Raw genomic sequence first — 26077 nt, forward strand, 5'->3', positions numbered from 1 at the left:
CTACCAGAAGAAGCTGGAAATCCACCCTAGGACCTCCTTCAAGCCAAGTGTGTGTTCTGTGGCTGTACTTATTTCCTCCCTAAACATGAATATTCTTTAAGGCTGAGCAAAATGGAACATCGGTAAAAACAACAAAGCACAATGACATTCTTTCTACAGAACTTAATGTTATGGAAATAAGCTGTTTTCAACCTTGCACCCTGCTGAGGGCAATGAAGCTAGTAACAGTTGGTGGAAAAGGTGTGGCATACACAGCTACATCTTAGGCAGATCAGAGAGCCATTTCAGGCTCAAAGCTCCCTTTCTAGCCTACTCTTTAGCCACTAGTGTTTTTTCAATAATTCCTGTGTTTTACCTAACCTACTATTTCTAGCTCTTAACTTGTAGAATTGTAAAAGAAACAAGCAGGGCATTTGGAGAGTCAAAATACCACTGTTTCCAAACTTTTTAGTCACAGAAATCAGCCAGCAGAGCTTGACTGCAAGAACAAAGAGAAACTAGCAGCCGTCTATTCCTGTCTTCCTTAGGGCTGCTGCAGTCAGAGAAAGAAAAGACGCTGCATACCAATGGCTAGAGAGAAAAGAAGGGATAAGAGCCCCTGAAAAAGTTTCTTGAAATGGAAGAAGTTGTAGATAATAGGACATTGGATCCTGCCTGCACTGCTGATGAACGCCCATTCTCCCATGTAATATTGGAAAGTAAGTTTTCCTAGTGTTGTTTCATAACAGAAGCCTGTGATAAAAGAACCTACTTGGGGTGTTTTCTTGATGGATTTAAAATGTTTGTATATATGTCTTTTTCAGTTCAGTTTGGAGAGAGTCTACATTTTAAATGGCTGTTAGTTTAAATTAACTTTAAATTAGGAGAAAATGCCACTGTTCTCCAAAAGGACTGAAAAGTAATTATTAATATTATTACTATATTCTTATATTATTACTATTTATTACATTTCTATACTGCCTGTAGCTGAAGATCCCTGGGCATTTCACAACAGGATATAAAAACAATAAAATAGAATATATAAAACAGCATTTAGAACTTAAATAGCATTAAAATACATTAATTTGAATCTAATGCTGAATGCATAGCAACCTTGAATCATGATTCACTGGTAGCTTTTGCATTAAAGAGAGGTATGACACAAACAGAAATGTGTTTAATTGCAGTAAGACATGTGATCAAGGACCAGCAACTTTAGCTAAATGGATCAAAGTAGGGGTTTCCCACACTAGCTAGGAGTAGTCAGGTTAGAAATTAAATGCTGTATGCTGCTGCTCTCAAATGAAGTATGGAATTGTCCCTTAGCTTTCAGAAAGGCAAATAAAATGGCATGGGAGAAGCATATGTAATGGCACTGTTCCTGTTTTCCTCCAGGGTCACCTAGCAATCTGTCAATCTGCTCGGAAGGGTCCCTCAATCCTCCAAAGCAGATCTGGGTTGGGCATGGAGGGCTGCAAGGGAAAATGGAAATCTGTTCCCATTGTGCTGCTGGCAGGATACAACCACCTCAGGCCCCAATTACCCAACATTTGGATATCCGGAAGTTTTTGTTTTTAAAGCTTATTTCATCAGGTTCTGCCATGCTATGAACAAAACTGGGATGATATCAAAACAAGAAGCACAGGGTAGAACAGAAGCCATGTGCCTTGCTACACATGTGATACTTGGAATTACAGGATGCTGCCTGTTCATCTGAGAGCATGGTTAAAATTTGCTGATTAACTGGTTTTGAAACATTTCTAGCAAACCCTGCTAGACACAGTATACTTGCTGCATCACTGCATCACAATATTTTGGACTTCCTATCTTGAGCAAATAATCTACGTAGGAAAAAAATGGAATAGAAATCTCCAGATAGAGAATGAGGGGGATGAGAGTTTATGGAGTTACTAACCTCTCACATCCTCTGCCCTAGAATATTAAGGGGTTCTCAGTATCAGTATGGTATCTCACACCCATAATATCTCATCTATGAACAAGCAATGCACAAAGTATTGCAGGGAAAGATTTAGTATTGCCCTTTGATCGTGTGAGAATCATGCTAGATGTTATTTGCCTAGAAGCAATGGTTCTTGCCTACTTTTAAGTGAAATCCTGGTTCTGAATGTAATTAGATACACAAACATCACTTTATAGTGATTTATTACAGTAAACACATTTTCTAGAGAAGCAACCATATTAGTGTTGTGCAGTGAAATTAACAAAATTTGTTTGTGGCACCTGAAATAATAATACATTTATTTTGCTTACTTATATACTCTGTTAATCTAAGTGAGGAGAGAATATACTGATATCACACAAGTACCTTTGGAATCTACATGGCAAGAAAAATGCATATAGTATCAAGAGCCATATAGTTGACTAAGTTGCCCCACTGTAGCAAATTCTATGTGACCAGTTGGTCAGCTGTACAGTTTCAGGGAGAGTTTGGCACTGGGAGAGTTTCAGGCTGTATGGAAAATTGTTCTGGCAAAATGATTTGGAATGTAAGCTCAGAGCCAGGAAATCCCTGGTTTGGTGCTCTTTTCAGCTTTGAATGCATTAGAAAGCCTCATTCTTAGCCTGGATGCTAAACTAATAGGACAGTGTAAACACTGGATCTTCAGCATATATATAAAATTAGGAGGTGGGGTCATTTAGTAAGCAGTATAAGAGTGGGGAGCTCATCCCTGTCTCATTTGTGTGTTTTGGCTTTACTACAAGCTTTTCTTTTCTCCAGTGGGACTCAGAACCTGGAATTCAGGTCTATTAAGAGAAAACTGACCCTGTAGCAGTATTTTAAATAAAACACTGTCTTCCCTGAAAGAAAACACACCCTGGCCCATACCCAAGTTCACCTACCACCACCTAGAAACTTCATGTTGTCTCCCGCTGCTTGTATCTTCAAATTTCCAAACTGTTTTTGTGTGTTGGGGGTCCCCTTTCTTCTGTCTCAATCTCTGCTCCCTCCTTCAGTTTGTGGAATATCATCTCCTCCATGCTCTGATGAGTATCTGATTCAAAACCACAAAGAGATTTGCCAATGTAAGGCGCTACCCTGAGCAGGACTGTTAAAGACAGCTCATTTTGGAGGTGTTCATAGGGTTGCCATAGGTTGGAGATGTCTTGATGACATGTAACAACAGCAGTAACAACAACCATCATTTTGTACCATGACAAATCAGATGACCATTTTAGGTTATTAACTAGCAATTAAAGAAATGACAGCCATAGCAATGTGGGAAGCATAATTCTAAGGCCCAAGACTGTGAAATATTTCATTTAATTTATTCGATAAAGAAAAGACTAATGTTTATATATTAAGCATATTCATTAGCTTCAATAGACTGAAATATAACATTTCTTTAAGAAGTACATTTGTTTAAACTCATAACACTTTTCTATCCCTTCAGGCCTTGATTTAACTGGAATATTGCTTTTTGCCATGCTGACCTTAATGACATTCACTGCGATCTTGGTGTTTGTGGAGGAAGTTTTCTACATCTACCACAAAATCCCTCCGTCCAAAAGGTCAATTTTTGTTTGGATTAATGGAGTAGCTCCAGTAAGTTGAAGAAAAAATAAATTCATTATCAAAAAGCCCAGTAGTTCACACATAAAGGAACTTCAGTATAGCAGTCCACAGTAAGAACATCCAGATTCTGATCCCTACCAAATCTTTGCAAGCAACAAGTGAAATTGCCATTGACTTTCTACATCTGGGAAGTGTGCTGTCTCTTATGTACATCCAGCTATGTTCCATGCACACTGATAGGCAAGACACAGTGGCTGCAAGTGAACCATTGGAAGCTCAACATACTTTGTGCTGGATTGCAGAACCAAACAGCCCACCATGGTTTAAATCTGTCGTGGTGTCTGTGCCACATTCCAAAGGCCATGTTGAATATCCATTGTGCTGCTGTGGCTTGTAATTTCATGAGAATCTGAGAGGTGGAAAATGTGTGATGGGTAAACTACCCTTACATAACTCAACAGGAGATTGAGCCAGATTCACACAAGCCACGGGCTGTTGTGAATCAAATCTGCTCAAGCCAGCATGCACTGCAGCCTACTGTGGTTTAAATAAACCAGGTAGTATTAAAGAAGCCAGAGTGGGCTATTTTGATTTTGCAAACCATATAATTCTCTAATACCCTTATAGCAGGTACCTTTTGATGTTTAAAATCCATTACACACTTTTCTGGCTATTTTTTTTAAATGAACAAGTTTAGCATTATAACACAATAGTACCATAGCACTGTAATGCAACAATGCTTCTATGATAGCAACATATTTAATGGTGACTAATTTTAAAATAGCTTGAAATATATATATATATTTAAAAATATAACATTATAGTGCTAACATGCTATACCTCTTTCATTAAAGAAAAAAGCAATAAAACTGTTTGTAATTACTGTTGAGTAAAAGATGATTTAAAGTAAATAAATGGGACATAGAATGGAACCCACCACAAGGATTATAGTAAATATGTGTTAAATTGTAATGAATTCAGAACCCTGCTGCACTATTGAGCATGCACTAAAGGCACCAGCACCTACATACTGTTCTTCTGATTTTCTGAAAAAGTAAGACTTTTGGCACTCTTAAAAAGAAAAAAAGAAACAAAGAAATGGAAGCACTAGAGAGAAAATACAGGATTTTGATGATCAAGTGATTGCATTGTATGAGTAAACAAAGCATGGCAGTTCCACAATAAATGCCTAATGTGGGAACATCTGTGGGCTGCTTCCAAATGGAGGCTTCCCAGCATTGTCAGAAGACACTGTGCAGCTAATTTGGAGGAAGGTGGAAGATAATGTTATTTGCGTCCTCTTAAAATTCTGAGAATCAGGCAGGGTGTCAAAGTAATAGAATTTTCATCCAGACACACCCTATGCCTATGCTACTAGACTATCAAAGCCACAGGCATCTTTGGCCAATTCCCTAGAAACTGTAGAGCAGATCTAACACTCACTCTTGGACTGAATGTGGCTGAGCTTATTCTTAGGAGTCATGTTGGCTGAGTCCTTCTCCTTGAGCAAGAAACCTCCAGTGCATTTAACTTCACACTGATCATAAAGATAAATATCTGGAGCCCAGAAATGAGGATACATATTTTTAAGGTATGGAGGTGGAATAATGAGAGAGGAGACTTTTCAACTTCCCAATTTTAGAATAAATTAACTTTTTTTATAACTCTGGTCAAAGTTAAATTTAGAATGAGGGGAAAGGTTACTTCATTTAGTAGAAAACAGATTCCAGTCACTGAAATGTCATTATAAATCTGTTTAATTCCAGAGAACCCTGCTGGCTGACTGACTCTCTCTCTCTCTCTCTCTCTTCCTCCAGGTGATAGCTACTACATCTTGCATTGGGATGTGGATTCCTCGCTCAACTATGTTTGCAGATTTTGCTGCAGCAGTGTATGTGCTCCCCTCCCCAGCCCCTGAACCACCCCACCCCACCCCACCCCCCACACACCCTTTGTACTGTTCTGAATTCTAAGCTCTTTCCATTTAACAGCCGCTAGCATTAAGCAAATATATAATTACTGTCTATATGTAAGAACATCTTTTCTGGTGAGCAGACATAAAATCCTTTATCAGATTTTGTTACATGAGAAGAATAATGTTAATTTAGTTTAGGAATTGCTAACTAGATAAAAGAAATGGATGTTAAAGGGTTGTGCTTGTGGTGTGCGTGTGGGATGAGCTGGGGTTGTACCTGAAGCACCCAGTGCGGGGGCCTTCCCCAGGAAAGGCAACCAATAATTACACAGTGACAGTGTTAGGATGAATTGGCCACAACTTTATTGGTTACCACTTAAAATTTGACATGGGATGAGGATAGATTCTCAAACTGCTCAGCTCATCTGCTAAAAAGTTCACATCCCAGCCCTAGGCTGCACCTGAGGGGCCATAGGATAGTTTGCATATCTAGACACCTGCTGGAGACACTGCTCTGACCTTGGAGCAGATGCAGATAGAACCACACTGATGCAGAGCCAGAAGTCAGGGAAGAGTAAATCATCTCTACCACTCCTTCTCCCCTGGTTTGGCCAGTTGTAAGCCACCGAGGATCGGAGCTTACTGCAATCGCCATAGGATGTGCTGAACTGATTTTACTGCCATGGTTTGTAATTATCCCTGATGGTGAGGTTTAATTATTTTATCTTGGTTTCAATCATGATCAGTTTGACAAATATTGCTAATGCATATTATAATGCATGAAAGTTTGGAAGATCAGTTGGAAGATTGCAAAGGTTGTGTGCAAAAAATCCATCTTCTAGCGTAGTCATTGTAACAGAGACAAGGGTCTTTCTCTGCCCACCCCACCCACAATAAAAGGATCATGAAGAGGTACCCCTTGTACTGTGGGACCTCACTACAGCTCATTTCCCATGCTAAGCAGGAGCTTCAAAATTCTAGAAGATAAGGTAGAACCAGACATTATTGCAGGAAAACTGTAATAGAATTTCCTGAGTTTTTTAAATTAGAAAAGCACAATACTTAAGCAACTGAAGGGATTATAAATTGGATTAATAAAATATTACTGTGGAAATGCTTGTTAAGCCCCCCTCTCTCGCCGCGCACCCCTGTGTGAGAGAATGAATGAACAAATGAATGAATGGTTAGTTCCATTGGAGTGAAAAGGCACAGTGAACCTATCTCCCCTGCCCCATCCCAGTTGGTCTAACAGCAACATGTGGGAGGAGTGTATCGATCAGGAAAAGACTCTGATCACAGAATCTATAGCTAGAAGGAGCCTAGCAGTCCATCAGCTCCAATCACCTGCTCAATGCAGGACTCGTGTCACCTATCCAGATTTCCACCAGGCCCAGCCCTGCTTAGTTTCCAAGATAGGCAGGAACAGCCAAGGAGAAGAAGAGTTAAACACCTAGAGCCTTATCCAGTTATTATGCCACTGTACTGATCCAATTCAGATACTCATCAAATGCTTAAAAGTATTATTTGGTTAAAGGCTGTGATTGCAGATGATAGATCTGCATTCATCTCAGGTGAAAGAAACATGGCTACTTTTCCACATGTTACCTAAGATTTTGTTGAGTATTGTATATTCCCCCTCCCCCTCCCTTGATTACCACTGCAGACTCTGAACTAGAGATGTTACGAGGCATTTTGTTGGCTAACACTAAAATAATTGTCCTATTCCTCAGCCAAAGGCAGAAGCCATGAATAATAAATATTTGAGAGATTGCTGCCCTTTAAGAAATCCACAGAATGCTGTTTGAATCAAGTAAGGCCAGCATTACTGCTTTGGCCAACAAATGTTATAATACCAGCAGTATAAAGAAAGAAACAGGTCAAGGGGAGAAAAGGATTGAGATAGGAAAACAGACGGAAAAAGAAAATCTCAGGAGTACAATGCAAATACCAGTAGGATGTATGGAAGTCTTCAGCCCTTTCCAGCCTGATATGCTCCATGCTTTCTGGAAATGATAGAAGCTGTAAGTCCATTATCTCTGGAGTTACCAGGTAGGGTTGAGTGGGAAAAAATACTTTGGCATATCATGAGAAGGCAAAAGTCACTGGAAAAGACAAATCATGCTAGGAAAGTTAAAGGCAGAAGAAAAGACCAAATAAGAGATGGATTGACTCCATAAAGGAAGTCACAGCCTTGAATTGAGAACAGCTAAGCGGGGATGCCATGGACAGGACATTCTGGGAGGCTTTCATTCATAGTGTTGCCATAATTCAGAGATGGCACATAACTCATTATGTGTAGCTGATTAGTGGGGCAAATGCTAAGGGGTGCTTATTATATTTGCTACATTTCCAAGCCCCATGCAGAACCCATCTGACTGTACGTGTGTGGGGAAGTGACTTTGCTATCACATGTGAAGTGTGAGGCTGGTCCACAGACTGGAGAGTGCCAAATAAGTGTTAACACATGGATTCTTCCCTCCCTCCCGATAGCTTTTTTGCTATCGTTAACCACAAGTTCCTGCTCATGATGATGGTGGAGTGTTCAGGCCAAAAATCCTTCCTCAGATACTTTGCGAATGGCCGCTTCAAGATAAGCACGGGACCATGCTGTTGCTGTTGCCTTTGCCTTCCAAATGTACACATCAATAGGTAAGTCTCTCAGTTACAACTGATTGCTTCAGAGTACAAAGGAAGGGGGATCTGTTGCTTGCCCAGGGCCGCATTTCTGCTAGGGAAAGAGGATCCTTCCTGCACAGTGAAATGTGACAGTGCAGGGATTAGACTGAAGTATTCATTTGCTTCCTTAAGCCTTTGGGATACACCCTCAAACACTATTCTGATTCTGCTCTTTAAAGCGGAGGTGAAGAAGCTCCTTGCTTGGAGTCCCAGCCCAGACTTCTGAAATTCCCTAGATGACCATACTCCCTTTCTTTGACTGCTGATTATGGGGTGGTGTTTCAGGTTCCACTCCCTGCATTCTAAAAGGCTCCATTCCAAAAGTTTAGTTACTTGTAATAAGTAACTGGTAATACTGGTAATAAAAAGTAAACCTCAGGTATTTTGGCTCCACCTTTTTTGCCTTTGGTCTCACCCACTCTGAAATTGAAGGAAATTCCCCACAACTACTGCCCTAGAAGATGGTCTCTTTGCCCATCGTGCTTCTAACTGTCCACTGAAGGTCCTGGCTTGATAGTGCCTTCCATAGCTGTAGAGAGAAGAGTTTGGAGTTCAGGTCCCAAAGGTTGCCAAAGCTTGAGTAACTTTCTAAAAACAATGCTTTTGGTCTGGGAAGGCCTTGAGATAATCTGGTGGTGGTGGTGGAGGGAGTGCAATAGTTTAGGGAACAGGCAGGATCTGAATGGTCTCTTTGACATTAGCTGAAAGACAGAGCAGAGAGGATTGTGCCACAGGCACTTGCAGCATCTTGCACGTTTCAGAAGATGCCTTATCTAAGAAATGTTCCATACTCAATTTATAGTATGCAGGGGGGCCACGCTGGTAAGGGACTGGCTTTGTTTGGCCTTCCCTTTGTGAACTGACATTGTGCCTCAGAGTGCACCCGAAACCTCCCTGTAGCTACACATTCCTGGGGGAAATTGGAAATGGTGCTTCCTTCCTTGTAGAGGACCCTCTAACCAAGGAGCCCCTGATAAGCCACCAAGGAAGCCTGGGGTCTTGGAATACAGCTGGAGAACCACTGCTCTAATTCTACTGAATCTATGCCATGAACAGCAAGCTACGTGTACAAGCAGTTACCGCAACATCCAGAGCATGACTAAGTAGATAGGTCCATCCCAAGGACAGTGTGTAAACATCAGTCCTCACAAATGTAGACGCTACCGGCAAAATATACCTGTGGATTTGGGATGACAGCTACCTTGCCAGGATTCGAGGGTATATTCTCACCACTGTTCTATCCCTCCATACCTTTATATCAGAGTTACAGCAGGTTTGATATGTGTGATGACAGTGGTTGATCTCCACAAAGTATCACCAACATCTTGGAATCGCCTCACATTCCAGTGCAATTTATGTTGTTGCTGACATTGTGGTGTCCCCTCCTATTTCTATAATTTCCCTACACATTTCTGGATTTTAATGTGAGCCAAATAACAACTAAAGCAAGTTGAGCTGATTTGAATTATATATGTCTTTCCCTACAAGGATGAACAGTAATTTCAGCAGGATAAGAAGCTACCATACCAGGTCAGGCTATTTATCCACCTAGCTAACCATTATTAACTGCTCTGATTGGTGGTAACTCTTCACAGCCTTGGGCAGAAGCATCTTTCATGTCACTTTGTCCCTGATTGTTTTAATTGGAAGTTGCCAGGGATGGAAATCCAGACCATTTGTATTCAAAGCATGTGCTGTCTCACTGAGCTATGGTCTTTCCAGATCCCTTGAGTGAGGGAATTTAGACAGTGACAAATGTATGGGAGGAATGGATTGAATATACCATTCCCCTTATCTGATTTGCCTTTGCCTTCACACTCCCACAGCCAATTTGAAATCATGTAAAATCCTTCGGAGACTCATTTACAGACCCCTTAGTGCTCAACCATTTTGACCCTCAGAGTGGGTTAGAGATGGATACTTCTATCAGCAGCTTGCATGTTCTTGAGCAGTTCTGCAGTTTTCCTGAGAAAGCAAGAGGAGGTGATCTGCCAGCTCATTTGTACTGTTTATAGTTCCGTAATTATTTGCAGGAGTAAAAATTGCCACTATAATTATATCATTATTATGCAATTATGGCTGTATTAATTGAGCAATTAAATTAAGCCAAAGTTCATTAATATAGCACAGAGAACATTAAATAGCAGCTTGCCTTCATTAATGAGCATGTCTGAGGTGCAAAGTGAAGAAGGCTGGAGATCTAAATAAAGCGAGGAAAGAAAAAAATATAGCTGTGGATGGTGGCTGAATAGGATTATCAACCAGAGCAAGGCAGTGCTGAGAAATGCAGTGGTGTAAGATAGGTCACCCCTCACTCAGCTCTGCTCTGAAGAGGGGAAGTGGTTTGAAGGGGAAAAGTGACTTCATTGCACTTTGTGAAGAATTAGGGTTGTCCTAACTTCAGCAATGATGGCCTCCTTATTCATTATAAAGGCTTCTGCTTTGTTTAAGAAAAAATATACATCTAGAGTGGTTTTATAGTTGTAAGATGGAAGAAAAGCAAATGTTATGAGATATATGGCTTGAGTTTAGGAGAGAGTGCAGTGAATATTCAGAGCAGTCACTCACAAACTTTGGGGCACAGATTGTCAGACCAGTGCAAGAACTAGTGTCAGCGCATGATAGTTTTAGCTAGCTGCCAGGAACCCTACACTATGGCAGAGCCTAGTGCTGATGCATGTCCTGGGTCCTCTTTTCAAAACAGTGCCACCTATATGAGCACTATATATTTTTCCAATAATTCTTCAAAGTTTGAGTTGACTTCCAGAGCAGTATAAAAACATGAACAATGGCTGGAGTCACCCTTGTATGAGGATTGGTCCCTCCGCTCTGGTGCTGGCCCCACCGGTAACACGCAGCACTGATAAATGAATAAGAGCCACCATCACTAGAGGAGAACTACAAGAGCTGTTGCATTTGGACATAGTGGGGTGCACAAGGGTTGCGATAGAATGCAGCTGTGGACATGTATGTGGCATTCTTAAAAGCAATCCTGAGATAATAAATAGAACCTGGGGTATGGAGGGAAGATTGAATATGGATACTCTTAGAGCCACATTGATGTCCTGCTGTGATCTTACATAGCTGTGGCATCAGGGTGCTTGTGTGTAATAGAATAGTTAGAGGACATAGCCATCAGAAGCTAGACAAGAATGTTGCTGTCTTTCTTAAACAGGCACAGAAAAGTAGCAGGAAACCCCTGACTCTTCTTGGTACAGTTTAACTCAAGCGCCACCTAGGGACTCAAATATAGCATGATATTATCCATAAACTAGGAATCTTGCTAATTATAGTACAGTATCAGCATTTTAAATATCCTCAGTTCATATCAACAGATTTCAGGATATCTCTCACCATCCTCTGGGGCCTGCCAAAAACTCTTTGATAATGTCACTTTCCTTTGCTACTTCTACGGCAAATTCTCATAGTTGTCAGTGAATCAAAATGACCTCAGCCTTTTTTGACATTTATTAATTTATAGACGTTTACCTGATTTTTTTTATTTGGCAGGCGAACACTATTTTTACTGAAGCTGGGGACTTTCCAGTTTGCTTTCCTCTGTCCTGTGCTATTGCTTCTGTCAGTAGTGCTTTGGACCAACAGAAATTACAGCCTTTCTGATGTAAGCAAATGTCTGAAATGTTTATTAAAATAAGGTATACCTAAGCACTAAACAGTTTTGAAATTAAAAAGTGTCAGTTGGAATGCTGGCAGAAATCACCACTGTCTTGCATGATCCTGTGATGAGAAGCATAAAGAACTGTTAAAAATTACAGTTCTGTATGACTAATCTGCAGCAGACATACAGCTATAACATAGTCAATGTATAATGCACAAATAAAAAAAATACAAAGCAAACCTGCTGTATTTAAACTAAAGAGCTGAACAGTGCTGCAATTTATAAGAAAGTGCAGAAAAAATGTGATTGCAAATCTAATCCAATATTCCAAATAGTTTTCTATTGCCTTGCTCCCACATAAATTACTTAGGATGCAATCCTATGGCCTCATAGTGTTATCCAAAGGTCATAGGCTTATTGAAAGACAGTGAAGTCTTTTCTCAACTTGGTTACTTTCCAGGGCTTCTCCCACGTTTTCCAGCCATTTACATGTGTTCTTTTGAAGCCAGGAAAGTCAGGTACTAAATTTCAAACAAAAACAAAAGCATGATGAAAAGCTGCAAATCTACTATACTACAGCTATACCACACAACCACTCTATGCTTGTGTAAGAGAATATATAGAAAGGCAAAGAAATACAAACCCCATGCAAAAAACCAACCCAAACCAAGCCACATGCAAAGGACAGACTCTTCCTCCCACCATGAAAGCAGAGGAAGCTTCACTAAAGCAGCAGGTTAATCCCAGGATGTTAAAACCTTAATTGCATTTAATATACCGCATTTCCTCACTACTAAATACATAACAGATGCTGAGGGGGTAACTAGAATTGGGATTGGCATATGGAGATTTTTGTGAGGGATCACCCAATTTCATTTAAAATCTCAAAACTGATACTCCCTCTAGGAGGAAAGTTTCTATTAGGTTGTATTTCATGCTGTCTCGGCTTAAGTTGGTTTAAGTGCTAAAGTGGGGGTGCGGGGTATTTTAGCTGTGACCCCAGGGGAGGGGGTAACCACTCCCTATGCACTGTGGTTCTTGTTCTGATTTTCCTTGCCCATTACTATTGATTTATTAGTTTATTTACTTAGAAGTAAACAGATGCGTTATATGGAACAATGTGTTCTGTGTGCATCCAGGAGCTTTTCTACATGAGCGTTTTAAATTGCCACTTTACTGCTTCCACATTCTTTTGGGATTAAGAGTTGCTCCTTTACACGTTTCCCCTGCAAGGCTGTTCTTTCTCTGCCTTTCTATTTGCTTCATTATACATCCAGTAGGCAGTGCTGCAGTATAGCAAAACTGCATTAATACACAAACATTTCATACCACAATTTCTAAATAATACCAAATTCTCCTCAATCTGAAATAGGCTGCAAAAATGATTGTAGGGAATGGTAGAGGCCCTGGTACATAACAATGTTGCATCAAGCACCCGCAATGTACTGTGAGCAAGGAATCATGTGCACACAATAAATGCCACAGGCAGAAAAATGCCACGTGTTTAACTCGCTACTGCCTTACTGCTTTGATTGATTGTATTGAAGAGTTCTCCGGTTCTTATGCTTTTGATTGTAAAATTGTGTTTGATTTTTATTTGAGACTCCTTCAGCATCAAATTTAAGCAAACAAACACACAAATCACTTGGTCCAGAAGCATTTCTTCTTGAGGGTTTGTTTAACAATCTTCAGACAGTGCCTGATGGGGATATTTCCAGTGCTGCTGAAAGTTTATTTAAGTTTAAAAAGAAACACAAATATGAGGAATTCTTGTATGAATACTCATTGCCTGAGAGCAGGAGTTGAAAGGACGTCTAATATAATTTGTGTATCTGGTCAATTTGGCTTTCAGTTATCCTTCAGTGGAGCTGCCATATGGATTAACTGCTTCATAGGTGTCCTGACACTCATTGCCTTGTGGCCAATTGGAATTATGTTTCAACAAGTTCGAGTTCTCCTTGGCTATAAGAAGATTACTCCTAAATTTGTCCTTTATCAGGTGAGAAAGTGGAAACATTGTTGCAGGCTTTGAGATCCTGCTACTTGAGAACAGCTCTAGTCTGTAATGGAAAATAAAAAGAGGAATCAGTGTACTCTGTTCAGTGATCTCTGGGCTGCTGATGGAACAGGTTCCCTCTCCTCACCTCAGCCCTCAGCATGGCCCTAAATCTGTTACAGAGGGTTTGGGAATCCTCCAGAGCAGGTTTGCAGGGGGCGGCAAGAGGAAGGGCAATTACATTGCATGACTCTGCTCCGACAACACCGGATGTAATCCAATGATCAAAACCTCCTTTAAAAAAAAGTTTTATTGCTTGAAGCTATGCTTTTTAAATCTGAAATGCTGTCTTTGCAGCTCATGCCTGTTTTATTATAACTTCATTCTAAATGTTTGGGGTAAAAATGGAGAACAGAAGTATTTGCAGTCCATGAAGGCTGTGGGTAGCACAGCACAAGCTGAGTTCCTTTTCTTTGGCATGGATATAACTTGTGTGTGGTGGGGTTGGGGTGTGTGAGAGAGAGTTGCTTCAATAAAATATTAAATCTCAAACAAATGCAATAAGTATTGTTCAAAATTGGATTTTTAAAATTATTTCAGTGGACTGCAATTTATTTTATGTTAGCTGTTTTCTCCCCTGAGCTACCGGTTAACAGTGAAATCTCTACTTAGAGTTTAATTGGACTAAACTTGAAGTTAGTGGTTAGAGGATCACACTGTAACTCAGTTAAACTTCATTTCCAAGCAAATGAAAGTCATTACTCATTTTCTGCTTTTCCTTAAGATGTGGTGATAGTCACCAACTTAAATGGCTTTAAAAGGTGATAAATTAATGGGAGATAAAATTATCAGTGCCTACTAGGTATGATTACCATACAAGAAGGAAAAAAGCACCCAAAGTAGAAAGAATGCCAGAAGAACTATCCTAGCAGCAGAGACAAGGGATGTGTGGAGTCCATTTTGGGGTCAGGAAGCCACAGCCTGGACTCTGGACTGCTTTGTTATAGCTCTGCGTATGAGTCCCTGGCAAGTGTGCCCAGCATTCACAGGGTGCTTTGGTTCACAGGAACCAAACTCCACATGCTGCACATGCAGCATCCCTCTTTCACACGATGTTTTGCCTGCTGCACCCAACATGGAAGAAGGTTGTTCATGCGGCTCTCACCCGGAATGGAGCCCCATATAAACATTCCATAAACAGTACCCCTCTTCTGCGCAGCATGCAGCCATTTTTGTTTGAGCTGCTGCACCTGATGCAGAAGGCTGCCAGTTGCACAACATGTAAATGTGGATTTCCTCTTAGCTTGGCTCACTTTCTAAGACTGGGCTGTGTATGAAAGAAAGTCCACAAATGTCAGAGGGACCCAACACTAGCAGTGACTGAATGAATCCAAATCCTAACTAGAATATGCAAACAAATATGGAAAACAAAACAATGGTTCAAAGATTGGAAATGTTCAATATACATTCCAGTCCTCAAGATCAGAGACACTAAGGAGCACAGCAACTCTATGAGCATTGCAATTTCTCATGCAAGCGAAGTGTTGCAACATGTAATTTTACCCTCTATGGAATGAAAATGTCTGATGTTGAGGCTGAATTCCAAAAAGGAAGTGGCACTCAAGATCATATTGCAAATATACATTAGCTAGGTGAATACTCCAAAGAATTTCAAAAGATGGTCAGTCTCTTCTTTACAGACTACAGCAAAGCCTTTGACTGTGTAGATGGCAAGAAGTTATGGGTGGTCCTGAAAGAAATGAGTGTTTTCAGCATTTGTCATGTAATCTGTAACACGGACAAAAGCTACTCTGAGGACAGAATATGGAGAAACAGAAAGGTTTCCTATATCCAAAGCAGTTGGACTTGAGCTGAAGGTCACCAAAGGAAGCAAAAGCTGTGGCAAGAGGAAGAGCAGGTGCACTGCCTGCTCAGATATCAGATGGTGTGTTGGAGGCATTCCTCATCCATTCAAGCACTTACCTTACTGTGGTGGAAAACAGAAGTGGTCTGCTTGCAAAAAGTGTTTGAAAAAGCAGCAAGATCTGAATTGTGGAGCAAGGTGATGTATGAGTGTATGGAATTCCATGGCTTCTTGGCTTGCATGAGTGTGTCTGGAGCTCCCAATTTCTGCAATCACCTTTTCACATTTTGCATGTTTCATGTAGTATGGCCCTGGTGGATGTATATCTTTCTTTAACATTAGGGAGTTGTACTAGGCTGGAGAAAGGTAGAGAGACGTGAGAAGGCTTTCCTGTTGTTTTGTGTTCAATAATGCACAGTCAAGGTAAACCAAAATGGCCTTTTATGTATTGTTCTCTCTTACTATTTGCAATTCTGCAGTTTGTACTTATTTTGAATCAGCTCCAAGCAACCATCATCAATGTACTGGCTATGGAAGAAGTAATTGCTTGTGTTCCTCCACTTTCATCTTCAGCAAGAGGAGCTTGTAAGTCACTTGAACTTAAGCTGCTTTGACAGGCTGAAGTAGATTCTTCTCAAGATTCACAGACAACAGACATAGTTTTCCATGCTAAGTAGGACAAAAACTTAAAAAAAGGCAAGGATAGACTTTAGGCTGAAAGAAGTCCAACACCCTTCTTGTACCACCTGCCATGAAATAAGTTCTATTGAACTCAGTGAGACTTACATCTGAGTAAACATCTATAGGATTGCACTGAAAAAATCAAACTAGACTTGACAGTGAGAGATTAATGACTGGTTCTCCTTGATTTGATTTTGTCATGTTTTGAAAGAACAAATGAATCCCCAGTTCTTAACAGAAAGATGCCATTATAGGAGAAGAAATCTGCCTTGAGCCCTTTTTGCAATCTGAATTGCAATAGCAGCTTGGTAGGTGGGTAAGAAAAGATATTCACATCAGAAAAACTGACTTGGGGAGAAAGAGTCCTATCTCTTGTTCTTCTTTCTCTCTCCCCCTCCCCATTTGTAGCTGCACATGTCCTATTGCGAATGCATACAGAGGATTGAATCACAGATTTCCTACAGTCAAGTTTATTTGTATCATTACATAACAATTTGCACACTTGTGACGCCTCCAACTGACTCCTTGGCATTGCAAACATGCATAGGATCATGCTATAAGAATGCTTTTAAATGTAAGACTTCTCTAGTAGTTCTTCTCTATCTATCTATCTGGTTTGTTTTAGTTGGTTTGTAATGAATGAATGCCAGACCTCCACTGGCTAGACTTCTCATTTAAACTATAAACCCCTCTGTTTCGCTTTTCTAAATCATCTTAAAAGCACCCAAAGGTTCACATAAGTTACTCAAGAGAGAATTGTATGTTTCATATATGATAATAATCTCAAGAGGCAATTTTAAGAACATTTGTTTGGAAGTAATCCCCATGATGAGACCAATGGTATGACATAGGCCTTGTTTAGAGGTTTTTATTTATTTTTCAATTTATATCCTGCCTTTTTCCTACAAAGGGCTCAAGGCAGCTTACATCATTCTCCTCCTCCATTTTATCCTCACAACAACAACCCTGTGAGGTAGGTTGGGCTGAGAGTCTGTGACTGGCCCAAAGTTACCCAGTTGGCTCCATGGCTGAGCAGGGACTAGAACCCAGATAGTCTGAGTCCCAGTCCCATGCTCTTAACCACTACACCACCCTGGTTCTCTCAAAATGCATTATTTGAACGTAGGCAACCCTTTTTAACTCATTGTATTTGATTCCCACACATAAGACACCATATTAGAGTAAGATTAATTATTAGCTTTGGGCCTATCAGGCTTGTCTACAGGCAAAAAAAGGGTAACTTAATCAAAGGGAAAGCACCCAGTGCTGTATGTACAGAATTCCCTTCAAATGCTCTTTGGAGGCTATCAAATTTACCTAATTATTTTAACTTCATTTATATAAGACTTATTAAGCTACTTTCCTAAGGAAATATTTTCATTTCTAAATCATCTATGCTCAAACAATGTCACTGAAATTCAAGCCACTTAATTGATGCCTACAACATTATATGTATAAAAACATTTCCAAATTCCATGATACATTACAGGTGTGAATGTGAAACACAATAATCATTTATTTCACTCCTTCCTGCCCTATAAATGTGCATTCTCAAAACATTTCTCCTGAATTTACAATGTGAAATGTTTGTTCTTGCTACCTTTTCTCAGGAGTAAAGAATTTCAGGACCAGGGACCAAATCTAGCCTTGCTGGGGTCCCAACCTGGGGTTCAGGGTTCTACAGATGGTCATTTCTTGTTTCCCTGGCCCAGTGGAATTTCCCCATTGATTGTTCAGTGATCTTGCAGTTTTTTGCCCTATTCTAAATAGATATGCTGTTGTTGAGGCTTATTTACTCACAGTAAGAGCTTTAAGCTGCAGCATGCTAGTATCTTTTGAATTTTTGCTCTGCCCTCTTGCCTTCAGTTCTGCCAACTGCTGGATTATGACCCCCAAAAGCATTTCTGAAATTGAATATATCCATCAGACTGAAAGACTGCAGAATCATTATAAAAATCCAACTATTTTTTATAAACATTACACATTCCAACAATTTAGCAGGAACAAATCTGACCTCACTATGCTTCATTACCAGTCCTTAAACTTATTCCTACTTTTTTTTTCAATTTCCCAGATATGAACCAACAGCTGCTGATTATGGAAATGTTTCTCATAACTTTGATTTCCCGAGTTGTCTACAGGAAAAGATATGACCTGGAATTTCTACAGGATTCAGACCAGGCAACAAAGGGCACAAAGCGGAACAACACAATCAGTGAGAAAGCCAACATTTGTGAAAAGGAAACAACATCCATTTAGATATTGATCATATATTAGCTGGGATATTGCCTCTATGACTGCATTTCAGCCAATGCATTTTGCTGTAGTTACACAGTACATGGCAATGGAAAGAACAGTATTGGAATAAATCTACATTAGCTAGTCATTCAGAACTAAAAAGCAAGAAAAAGACACTGGGTTAAAGGAACAATAGGGTAATAACATATACATATCCACTTTGATGTAAATATGATTGATAGAATTATTAGAAGGTGAACTCAGCTTTGCAAACTTTAGTCTTGGGAAATATTTGTCTGGTGAAGCCTATGGGATTAGCTTGTGTTAGGTAGCTGACTAGATATTGACTCAATAGATTCTTAAAATATAGAAAAGCAAAACAAAAACTAGGCTGGAGATCTACATACATTATAATGTCCCCAGTTAATTTTTACACCACTGTCAGAAATTATGTACTCTTGTTTGCCGTAAAGCTTTTACAGATCTTCATTCTAAGCTGTGCACTGCAACAAAAGCAAAAAAAGGGGGGGGTGTTATTTTGCCTTTATGAAGGTTAAATGATTCAGATTATCCCTACAATGATCAAGCATTTTGCACACTTATCCCTTTGATATGCTCAGCTGTGGTACTGTATGGAATGGCATCTGGCTTATGTTGGGAATACAGCGTGAAATAGGATATTCCAGTGAAGGGCAGGCAAAAAGGAGGTGAACATTTACTTCTTGAGCACCACTAGTGCTTTGCAGATAAGGAGAGTGAGCCAGAATCTGAACAAATGCATCCCCTCACAGCTGGGATAGGCCGTAGAGTTAAATGCCTAATTTGTTGAACTGTACATACTAGTTAGTTAACTCCTTGGGTCTATGCTAGTAAAAGAAATATACTCTACAAACAACTTAAGATTTTTATTGTATTCATTTACAACACTTATATACTGATCAATATCTAAACAGATTTCAAAGCAGTGAACAATAAAATAAAAAATGATATTTTTAACATTTTGCTTTTTTTTTTTAAGTATCCATATCATTTGTTTTATCTCTTCCACATGAGCAGGTTTGCCACTTTGCAGTCTCTGATTAATTATGACTCTCTTCCTAAATCATAGTCTCAGAATTGGCAGCTTCAGAAAAGCAGTGAAGGAACAAATGCCAAAAGAAATAGTCTAGACTACCATGTTTATGCTGTCTGATCCTATGCATGTATATACAGGAACACATTCTATTACGTTCAGGAGAACTTACTCCCAGGTAAGTGTGCACAGGATTACAACCTAGATTTATTTTCTTTTTCTCTGAAAATCCTTACATGAATATTTGTTCTTATCCATATAACCTTACCACACTCAGCCAGTAAAGGGAGTGAGCTAATTGTTAAATTCAGTTCAACAAGTTCCTCATTAAGAACAAATTATCCGAGTTTGAAATCTGCTAATTTTCCAATCAGAGTGAGTGTTTGCACTTGTGATTTGGAAATAATTACCACAATGTATAACATCTGAACCTATGTGGAGGCTAATGAGAGAGGGATTCATTTCTTTGGGGTGAGAAAAGAGCTGAAATAATCTATGTTGCTCTATAGATTTTTATTAAATAAGTAAGAAACCATTTCATACACTGAATAACTTCCAGAGAACTGCCCTTGTATTGCTTCAGATTGACTCTGCAGTTAACTCTGTTCTTTTTCAGAAACCTATTGAAGACATTGGTAAAATGCTAAAGCAGTGCTCTAGAGAGACAGATTTGAAGGTTTCTTCAGCAGTGTCTCATCTCTGTCTCTTTCTTACTATATGGCACCACTCCCCCTCACAAGGAGGTGTTAATCACCTCCCTGGCCTAATTAGCTGTTCCTTCCTGCATATTCTTTATAAGTCAAGAGGGACAAGGACCCCATACAGGAGTGATTGCACAAACTTGTCTAAGTACCATGTCAAAGTCCTCAAGTTGTACCAACCAAAATTCATCCAAGAAAACTGGATAAGGCTGTGTCCTTCAAACCTCACCTGATTCCCCAGCTATATCACTGGAGTCAAAGTCTTGGGGAGTACAAGTGATTTTATCCCGGAAATGTCAGGTAGGTGTATCACCGCAGGCCTCAGGTGGGACACATAGTGTCTTTTGGACTGGTATGCTATAGTCCCCTGAAAAAGCTATATGGAGCAGCACATAGATGATTTAACAGATCCAGTGAGATTTTCTCTGCTCTTATTTCTCCTGACCTTAGGGACTAGAGGAAAATGCTAAGTTTGGACAATTTCCTTCTTGTTGTAAGTTAGCCATTCAAATACCTTTGTCAAATACAAGGTATCATATGTTGGTAATATACTCCTGAAGTCACACTAAGTCCAGACAGTCATTCATAAACTGACTTGTCAGACTTAGGATTTTGTTTAAAGGTTTTGCTCTACCAAGAGTAACACATTGGGTGGGTTTGCATGCAATGACAAGCAATGGAATTTTTTACCACTGTTGGTCTGTTGTGTTGTCTGAAGTCATAATATTTCAGCATTGTATTTTTGGTTTTTAAAAACCACAAACCTAGCTGCCTGTTCTAGGCTTCCCAGTACAATGGAATGTTGTATCATCTGAACCTGGAATGTACAATTCAGTGTTGTACCAACACCAGCGCCATAAATCCAATTGGCAAGAGTGGCTAGCCAGAGAATGCCAATGGTGGTTGCCATTTTAGCTAACTATCAGAGGAGTTGACAGTTGCTCCACCCCCTTCCTGCCCTAAAGATCTTCCCTGGGGCCGGAGCAGGCACTTAGCTGGTTGATACTGGGCAAGGAACAGTGCCACTCACTTGATTCCCCTTCCACCACCTCTCCTGTGTTCCTGAGGGAAGCACCTCTTGTGTGTGAACAGGAGGGGTGAGAATTAGCTGGGAAGCAATGCCCAGTTGGGGGCTGTGTACACCTCAGTGGATTCCCTCTCTGCTGCCGCTCTCACATGTGAACAGGAGACCTGAAACTGATTGGCTGTTAAATACCTCGGAGGATTGTCCCAAGTTCAGGATGCCTCTTTGGCAACCAGGAGAGAGAATGGGGATGGAGCAAGTACTGCCTCCCCTTTGTCAAAGTAACTTGCCAGAAAGATGCTTTGGTGGGCATTGGGCCTGAGATGTCTTTCTGACAAGTGGGAGTGAGAAAGGGGAATGTGTGGCACCACCATCCAGCTGATTCTCACTCCTACTGCTCCCTGGTGCTTGCAAGGGCCTTCCATCTGAAAAGTGTGGAGGGGGCAGAGGGGAAGTCAATAGACTATCTATCTAAAGTTATATAGCCTCGGGATGGCTCACACAATAAATAAATATCATACAAATACAGTTAAAACTCGGAAACACCCCGGCTGCACAATTAAAACCTATAAATATTAAACATTGTTAAAATATTGTTTTTAACTAGACTAGCATCCCTTCTTTCCACAGTGCTGCCCAGTGCTGTGTCTCACTTCTCCCACTCACTGGCATATGCAAGGGGCTTCACTCTGGCATGTGTGAGTGGGAGGAGCAGAGGGAAACCTGCTGAGCAGTACTGCCTCCAAGTGGGCAGAAGATCCCAGAAGATTCTTGCTTCCCTCAGGTTCACATGGGGGGAGGGGCACAGCCCCTTTCCACAGCACTGCCCAGCTGATTCCCCCCTTTTCTCTGAGTGCTGATCAGCCCCCCCCCATCACACCCACCCACATTTCTGCTCCAGAGGTCCTGCCTGGAGCAGGAGGTGAGGGTGCCTGATCAGCTCTCTTGTACTCTTTGTTATGCTTCAGGGCAGGAGCCATATTTGCATAACAGACTGCTTGACATCTGCAAAGAGTCAAATCATGGCTGTTGAAGAGAGGTGCCTAACACCACCTTTGATCATTCTTCTCACCACCTGGCCAGATATGACAAGTGAGCAGTTTCCCAAGGAATTGCAATCAAATTGTCTTAACTTGGTCAGTAGTGATCAACATTCATCTATCTCCTGTTGTACAGTGGGCTTTTTTCACTGGCATATTCCTGCAAAGTCTTTTCTTTGTACTTCTCGGAGAAGCATTAAGCTGCAACTTTTTCTTGTTTGTACAAGTCTTTTTGGTTTCCAACCCTTTTCCTAGTTTTTTAATTAATATAATTGCAGTGAGATGTTCAGTAAGTATTATTAACTCAGTTCCCCAGTCAAATTGTCTCAGAAAATACCATTTTAAACCATGTTAAATGATTGCTATGGAAGAATACTAAGTGAAAGCATCATTCACATGCAGAGCTACTTCTCTATGTTGGTGACGCTTCCATGTGGCTTCAGTGTATAAAAAAACCAGAACCACATTGGTGGGACTCACAGGTTTTGCCAAATGAGTGGTGCCTTGTGTACAAATTTATCCACTGTAAAATTCATGACATCCAAAATAGCTCATGTAGTTACCATTATATGAATAAACCTCTGTGAAGGCACCAACAAGTTGGTATTACCTCTCTTCTTCAGTATAATTATCTACAAAATGATGAGACTTCTGTAAGGGCATGCCGTGGAATTTTGTCATGCTGAATGTAAATGGAATATCAATTACACTGGAAGCATAATAATCAACCTTATGTGTTCAAGCCTATCAGGCATCAACAGTGCTATAGAAGTAGCAACATTTAGCTAGCATATATAACCATGGTGATTCTTTTGCAATTTCTGATGACCCTCGGCTTCCCCAGCACATTATCTCTGGACTGTTTGTTGGTCCTTGGATTCAGCATTCCAGTTCCATTCTCTTTTGTCTATCACACTGTTACCATGAGCCTACCTGCTGTTGTCAATGGCAGTAGCAGCCACTAGCCAGGTACTATGTACAAAAGAAATCTTTCATATGTGATTTTGTTGCTCTGGATACAGGCAGTTTGCTAGGTATTAGGTCCTTGAGAGCCATAAATTAAAGTGGGTTTTTTTTTCACAACATTTTTTTAAGGGTAAACATTCTTGCTGACTTTAAATGGAACATCCAGCTTCAACAACCCCCCTATACTGGCTATATAGCTCAAATTACAAATATGTGTCAGCTTCATAGATGAATGAGCTGCAACACAATTTTCTTTTGGGGAAGCTTTTATTACTCTTTTTCATCCAGAGGGGAAAATTTGGTCTCAGCAGGTGAGAAAAACAATTGATAATTGTCTTCAAGAGATCGTTCACTGTTCTGGTATTAGGTTAGGTGGTGTGCTCAGCCCATTTGCTGTTGAATCAATCTTCATGTCATGCCTTCTCCAAGCAGAACAATCCCTGAAAGTTGAAAAGAACTGCATTGTATGACAATGGGGAGAGAAGCATCTCTCTTGTTCAATTTGCTTTTAAGTCTTCTTCTTGACCACTTATGTCATGCCCTACTTGAAGGAGGATTCATTAAAGGAGGAGGAGTTGAGGGGGAGAGCCACTACAGCAGGCCTAACAGTGAAGTTGACACTGCAGCCGCCAGTCTTCCATTGGAAGAACAGCCTGGGTCTTCCTGGGCCATTCCTAGACTTCCTTAGGAACGGGGGCATAGCCTTGGAAAGGTGGAGAAACATCTTTTGTTCAAACAGAAGCCTCTCTATGAGGCTTCCCTTAAAAGCAACATACAGTTCTAACTGGGTAGCTGTGCTGATTTACAGTCAGCAATAAATTAGCCCAGCTGGAACCTCCTCTCTGTTGCAGACAACAGTATCTCAATCCAGTCCTTGCTTTGGTTTTTTTTTTTTTTTCAGACTAGACAGTTTCCTTGACCCTTGGCTTACCCCCTGGACCACTCTCTTGGATTCCCCTGCTAGAGCTAGTTATTTGGCATGACAAATTTTACAGCCTGACCTTTGGACTAGACTGGTTCCTCCCTTTGAAGATAGCATAGTCTGAACTTGGCACTTGCTGGCCCAAGAGCAGGAAAGGTGAGAGCATCCTAATCTTTTGCTTGGGGATGTACCAAATATGTTCTACAATTTTCAGACAACTTTACTGTTGCACACTTTACAGACTGCATAAAAAGCTTAAATAGTTCATTAATACATCATTTATGCCTATTCTGAGGGAGAATTTTTAATGTTTAGTTTTTTCACCATGGATACTTGTAAAATGGCAGCTCTGCTTACATGGGGAAAAGTGTTATAGATTTCAAAAGACTTTCTCCTCAAATACAGATAAATTTAGTTGGTATATGTACAACCCAATTCTTTACTTGTTAATTCAAAAAATGATCCTCTATATTAAGCAGTGCTAAGTCCCAGTTAAATATGCACAGATTTTCAGCCTTCATTGTTTGAGGGAGAAAAGCCATATTTCTTTCGTTTTTCTCAATTTTACAAAAATGAAAACAACTCCAGAAAGCACAATCTATTTCTGTACAAACTGATGCCTTTGAAGGAGATTCCTTTACACTGGACTTGTGAAATTATGCATTTAAGATGTTTACTGCAGTTTCAGAGGTAACATTGTTTTTCAATGAAGGAGCATGCACTGAGGAAAAAATAATCTACAGTTGTGACAAGATACTAGATTCCTGCTGGATATTGTTCATAATTAACAGAAAAAATAGCATTAATTTTCTACTTTGACATGATGGTTTTATTAGTAGTTTTCCATGCAGAAAATGCATTTGGTCACCTCTTAGTTTGAAATATCCACATCCTGATTATTTAGAGGACCTCCAGTAGATTGAAAACCTTTACCCTTCAGTAGTTTAACCCCATATTTTCCATGCAGTATCAAGGCAACTTTCCCTGAATGCATGAAAATCTGAGGTTTCCATTGCAATATAAATGGACACTAGATGGCACACTAAATTCACCGCTGTAGACTTCCAGCTATTTTCACTTACTCCATGTTTCTGCCTAGTGAATCATCACAGCAGATGAAAAGAAAAAAGGTTCTAAGCATAGCCTCATTTCAGCTTAAGTACTTGTGCTTAGTTTTGTTCTTTGATTGCTTGATTGTTTCTGTTCAATGTAGCAACTGTACTAATCCAACATATGGAATATCAGCTACTACTTCTATCAAAGACTTTAAAATAATCCATTTCCTTTGTAATACTGTAAGACAGTATATAGCTTTGGTGTGAGGCCTCTTTGAAGAAGTGACATGTCCTTATGACTGTTGCGATTGTTGACTGTGGTGACTTGCTGTTGGTATGCAGTAGTACTATAACAACATGATTGAATGTTTGAACATTATTTTGAAAAAAGGATTTTTCCTGCTGATTTCCTTGTTATCTTTTAAGATGCATGCTTTAGTAAAAATCAAAACAAAATCTTGCTCAGCATTATGGATTGTATGAGCATACCAAATGCAAAAGCAAAAAGTTCTTTTTTTCCTTTTCAAAATAAGCTTGTTTTGAATGTGTCTGTTAAAGGAATTCATAGTACCCTTTCTATTTAATATTAGCATTTTGCAAAGAAGATGTGATAACCTGAATATTAGACTTTTGAATTCACATTTTTCCATTTAAAATCAAAATAATACATGCCAAATATGAAAATGAATCATGTCAAAATTATAATGGATATCTTAGAAAAATTCAAGCTGACTTAGAAAAGGTAATATTAAAATTTTAACTGCTTAATTTCTGTGCCTGAAAACAAAAATTAG

At 39.9% G+C, this 26077-nt stretch overlaps 1 protein-coding gene across 1 annotated transcript; it reads left to right on the forward strand.

Annotated features, from left to right (window-relative positions):
• Positions 1 to 473: 473 nt before the first annotated feature.
• Positions 474 to 18524, forward strand: LOC123029110 (organic solute transporter subunit alpha-like). The gene is made up of 8 exons (XM_044441713.1): positions 474 to 698; positions 3393 to 3544; positions 5332 to 5405; positions 7920 to 8078; positions 11616 to 11727; positions 13577 to 13723; positions 16064 to 16169; positions 18340 to 18524. Exons 1-8 carry the CDS (start codon positions 617 to 619, stop codon positions 18522 to 18524), a joined length of 1017 nt encoding a protein of 338 aa, XP_044297648.1. The 5' UTR covers positions 474 to 616.
• The last annotated feature ends 7553 nt before the right edge of the window (positions 18525 to 26077 follow it).

The sequence above is a fragment of the Varanus komodoensis genome, unplaced genomic scaffold (genome assembly GCF_004798865.1).
Source record: "Varanus komodoensis strain SLA01 unplaced genomic scaffold, ASM479886v1 scaffold4, whole genome shotgun sequence".
Taxonomy (NCBI): Eukaryota; Metazoa; Chordata; class Lepidosauria; order Squamata; family Varanidae; genus Varanus; species Varanus komodoensis.

Bases quoted from the DNA above. Each gene is read 5' to 3' on its own strand.
- LOC123029110 (XM_044441713.1), top strand. From the start codon at position 617: ATGGAAGAAGTTGTAGATAATAGGACATTGGATCCTGCCTGCACTGCT. The intron at 8,079-11,615 runs GTAAGTCTCTCA...TTTATTTGGCAG, and splicing joins CCAAATGTACACATCAATAG to GCGAACACTATTTTTACTGA. The intron at 13,724-16,063 runs GTGAGAAAGTGG...GCAATTCTGCAG, and splicing joins CTAAATTTGTCCTTTATCAG to TTTGTACTTATTTTGAATCA.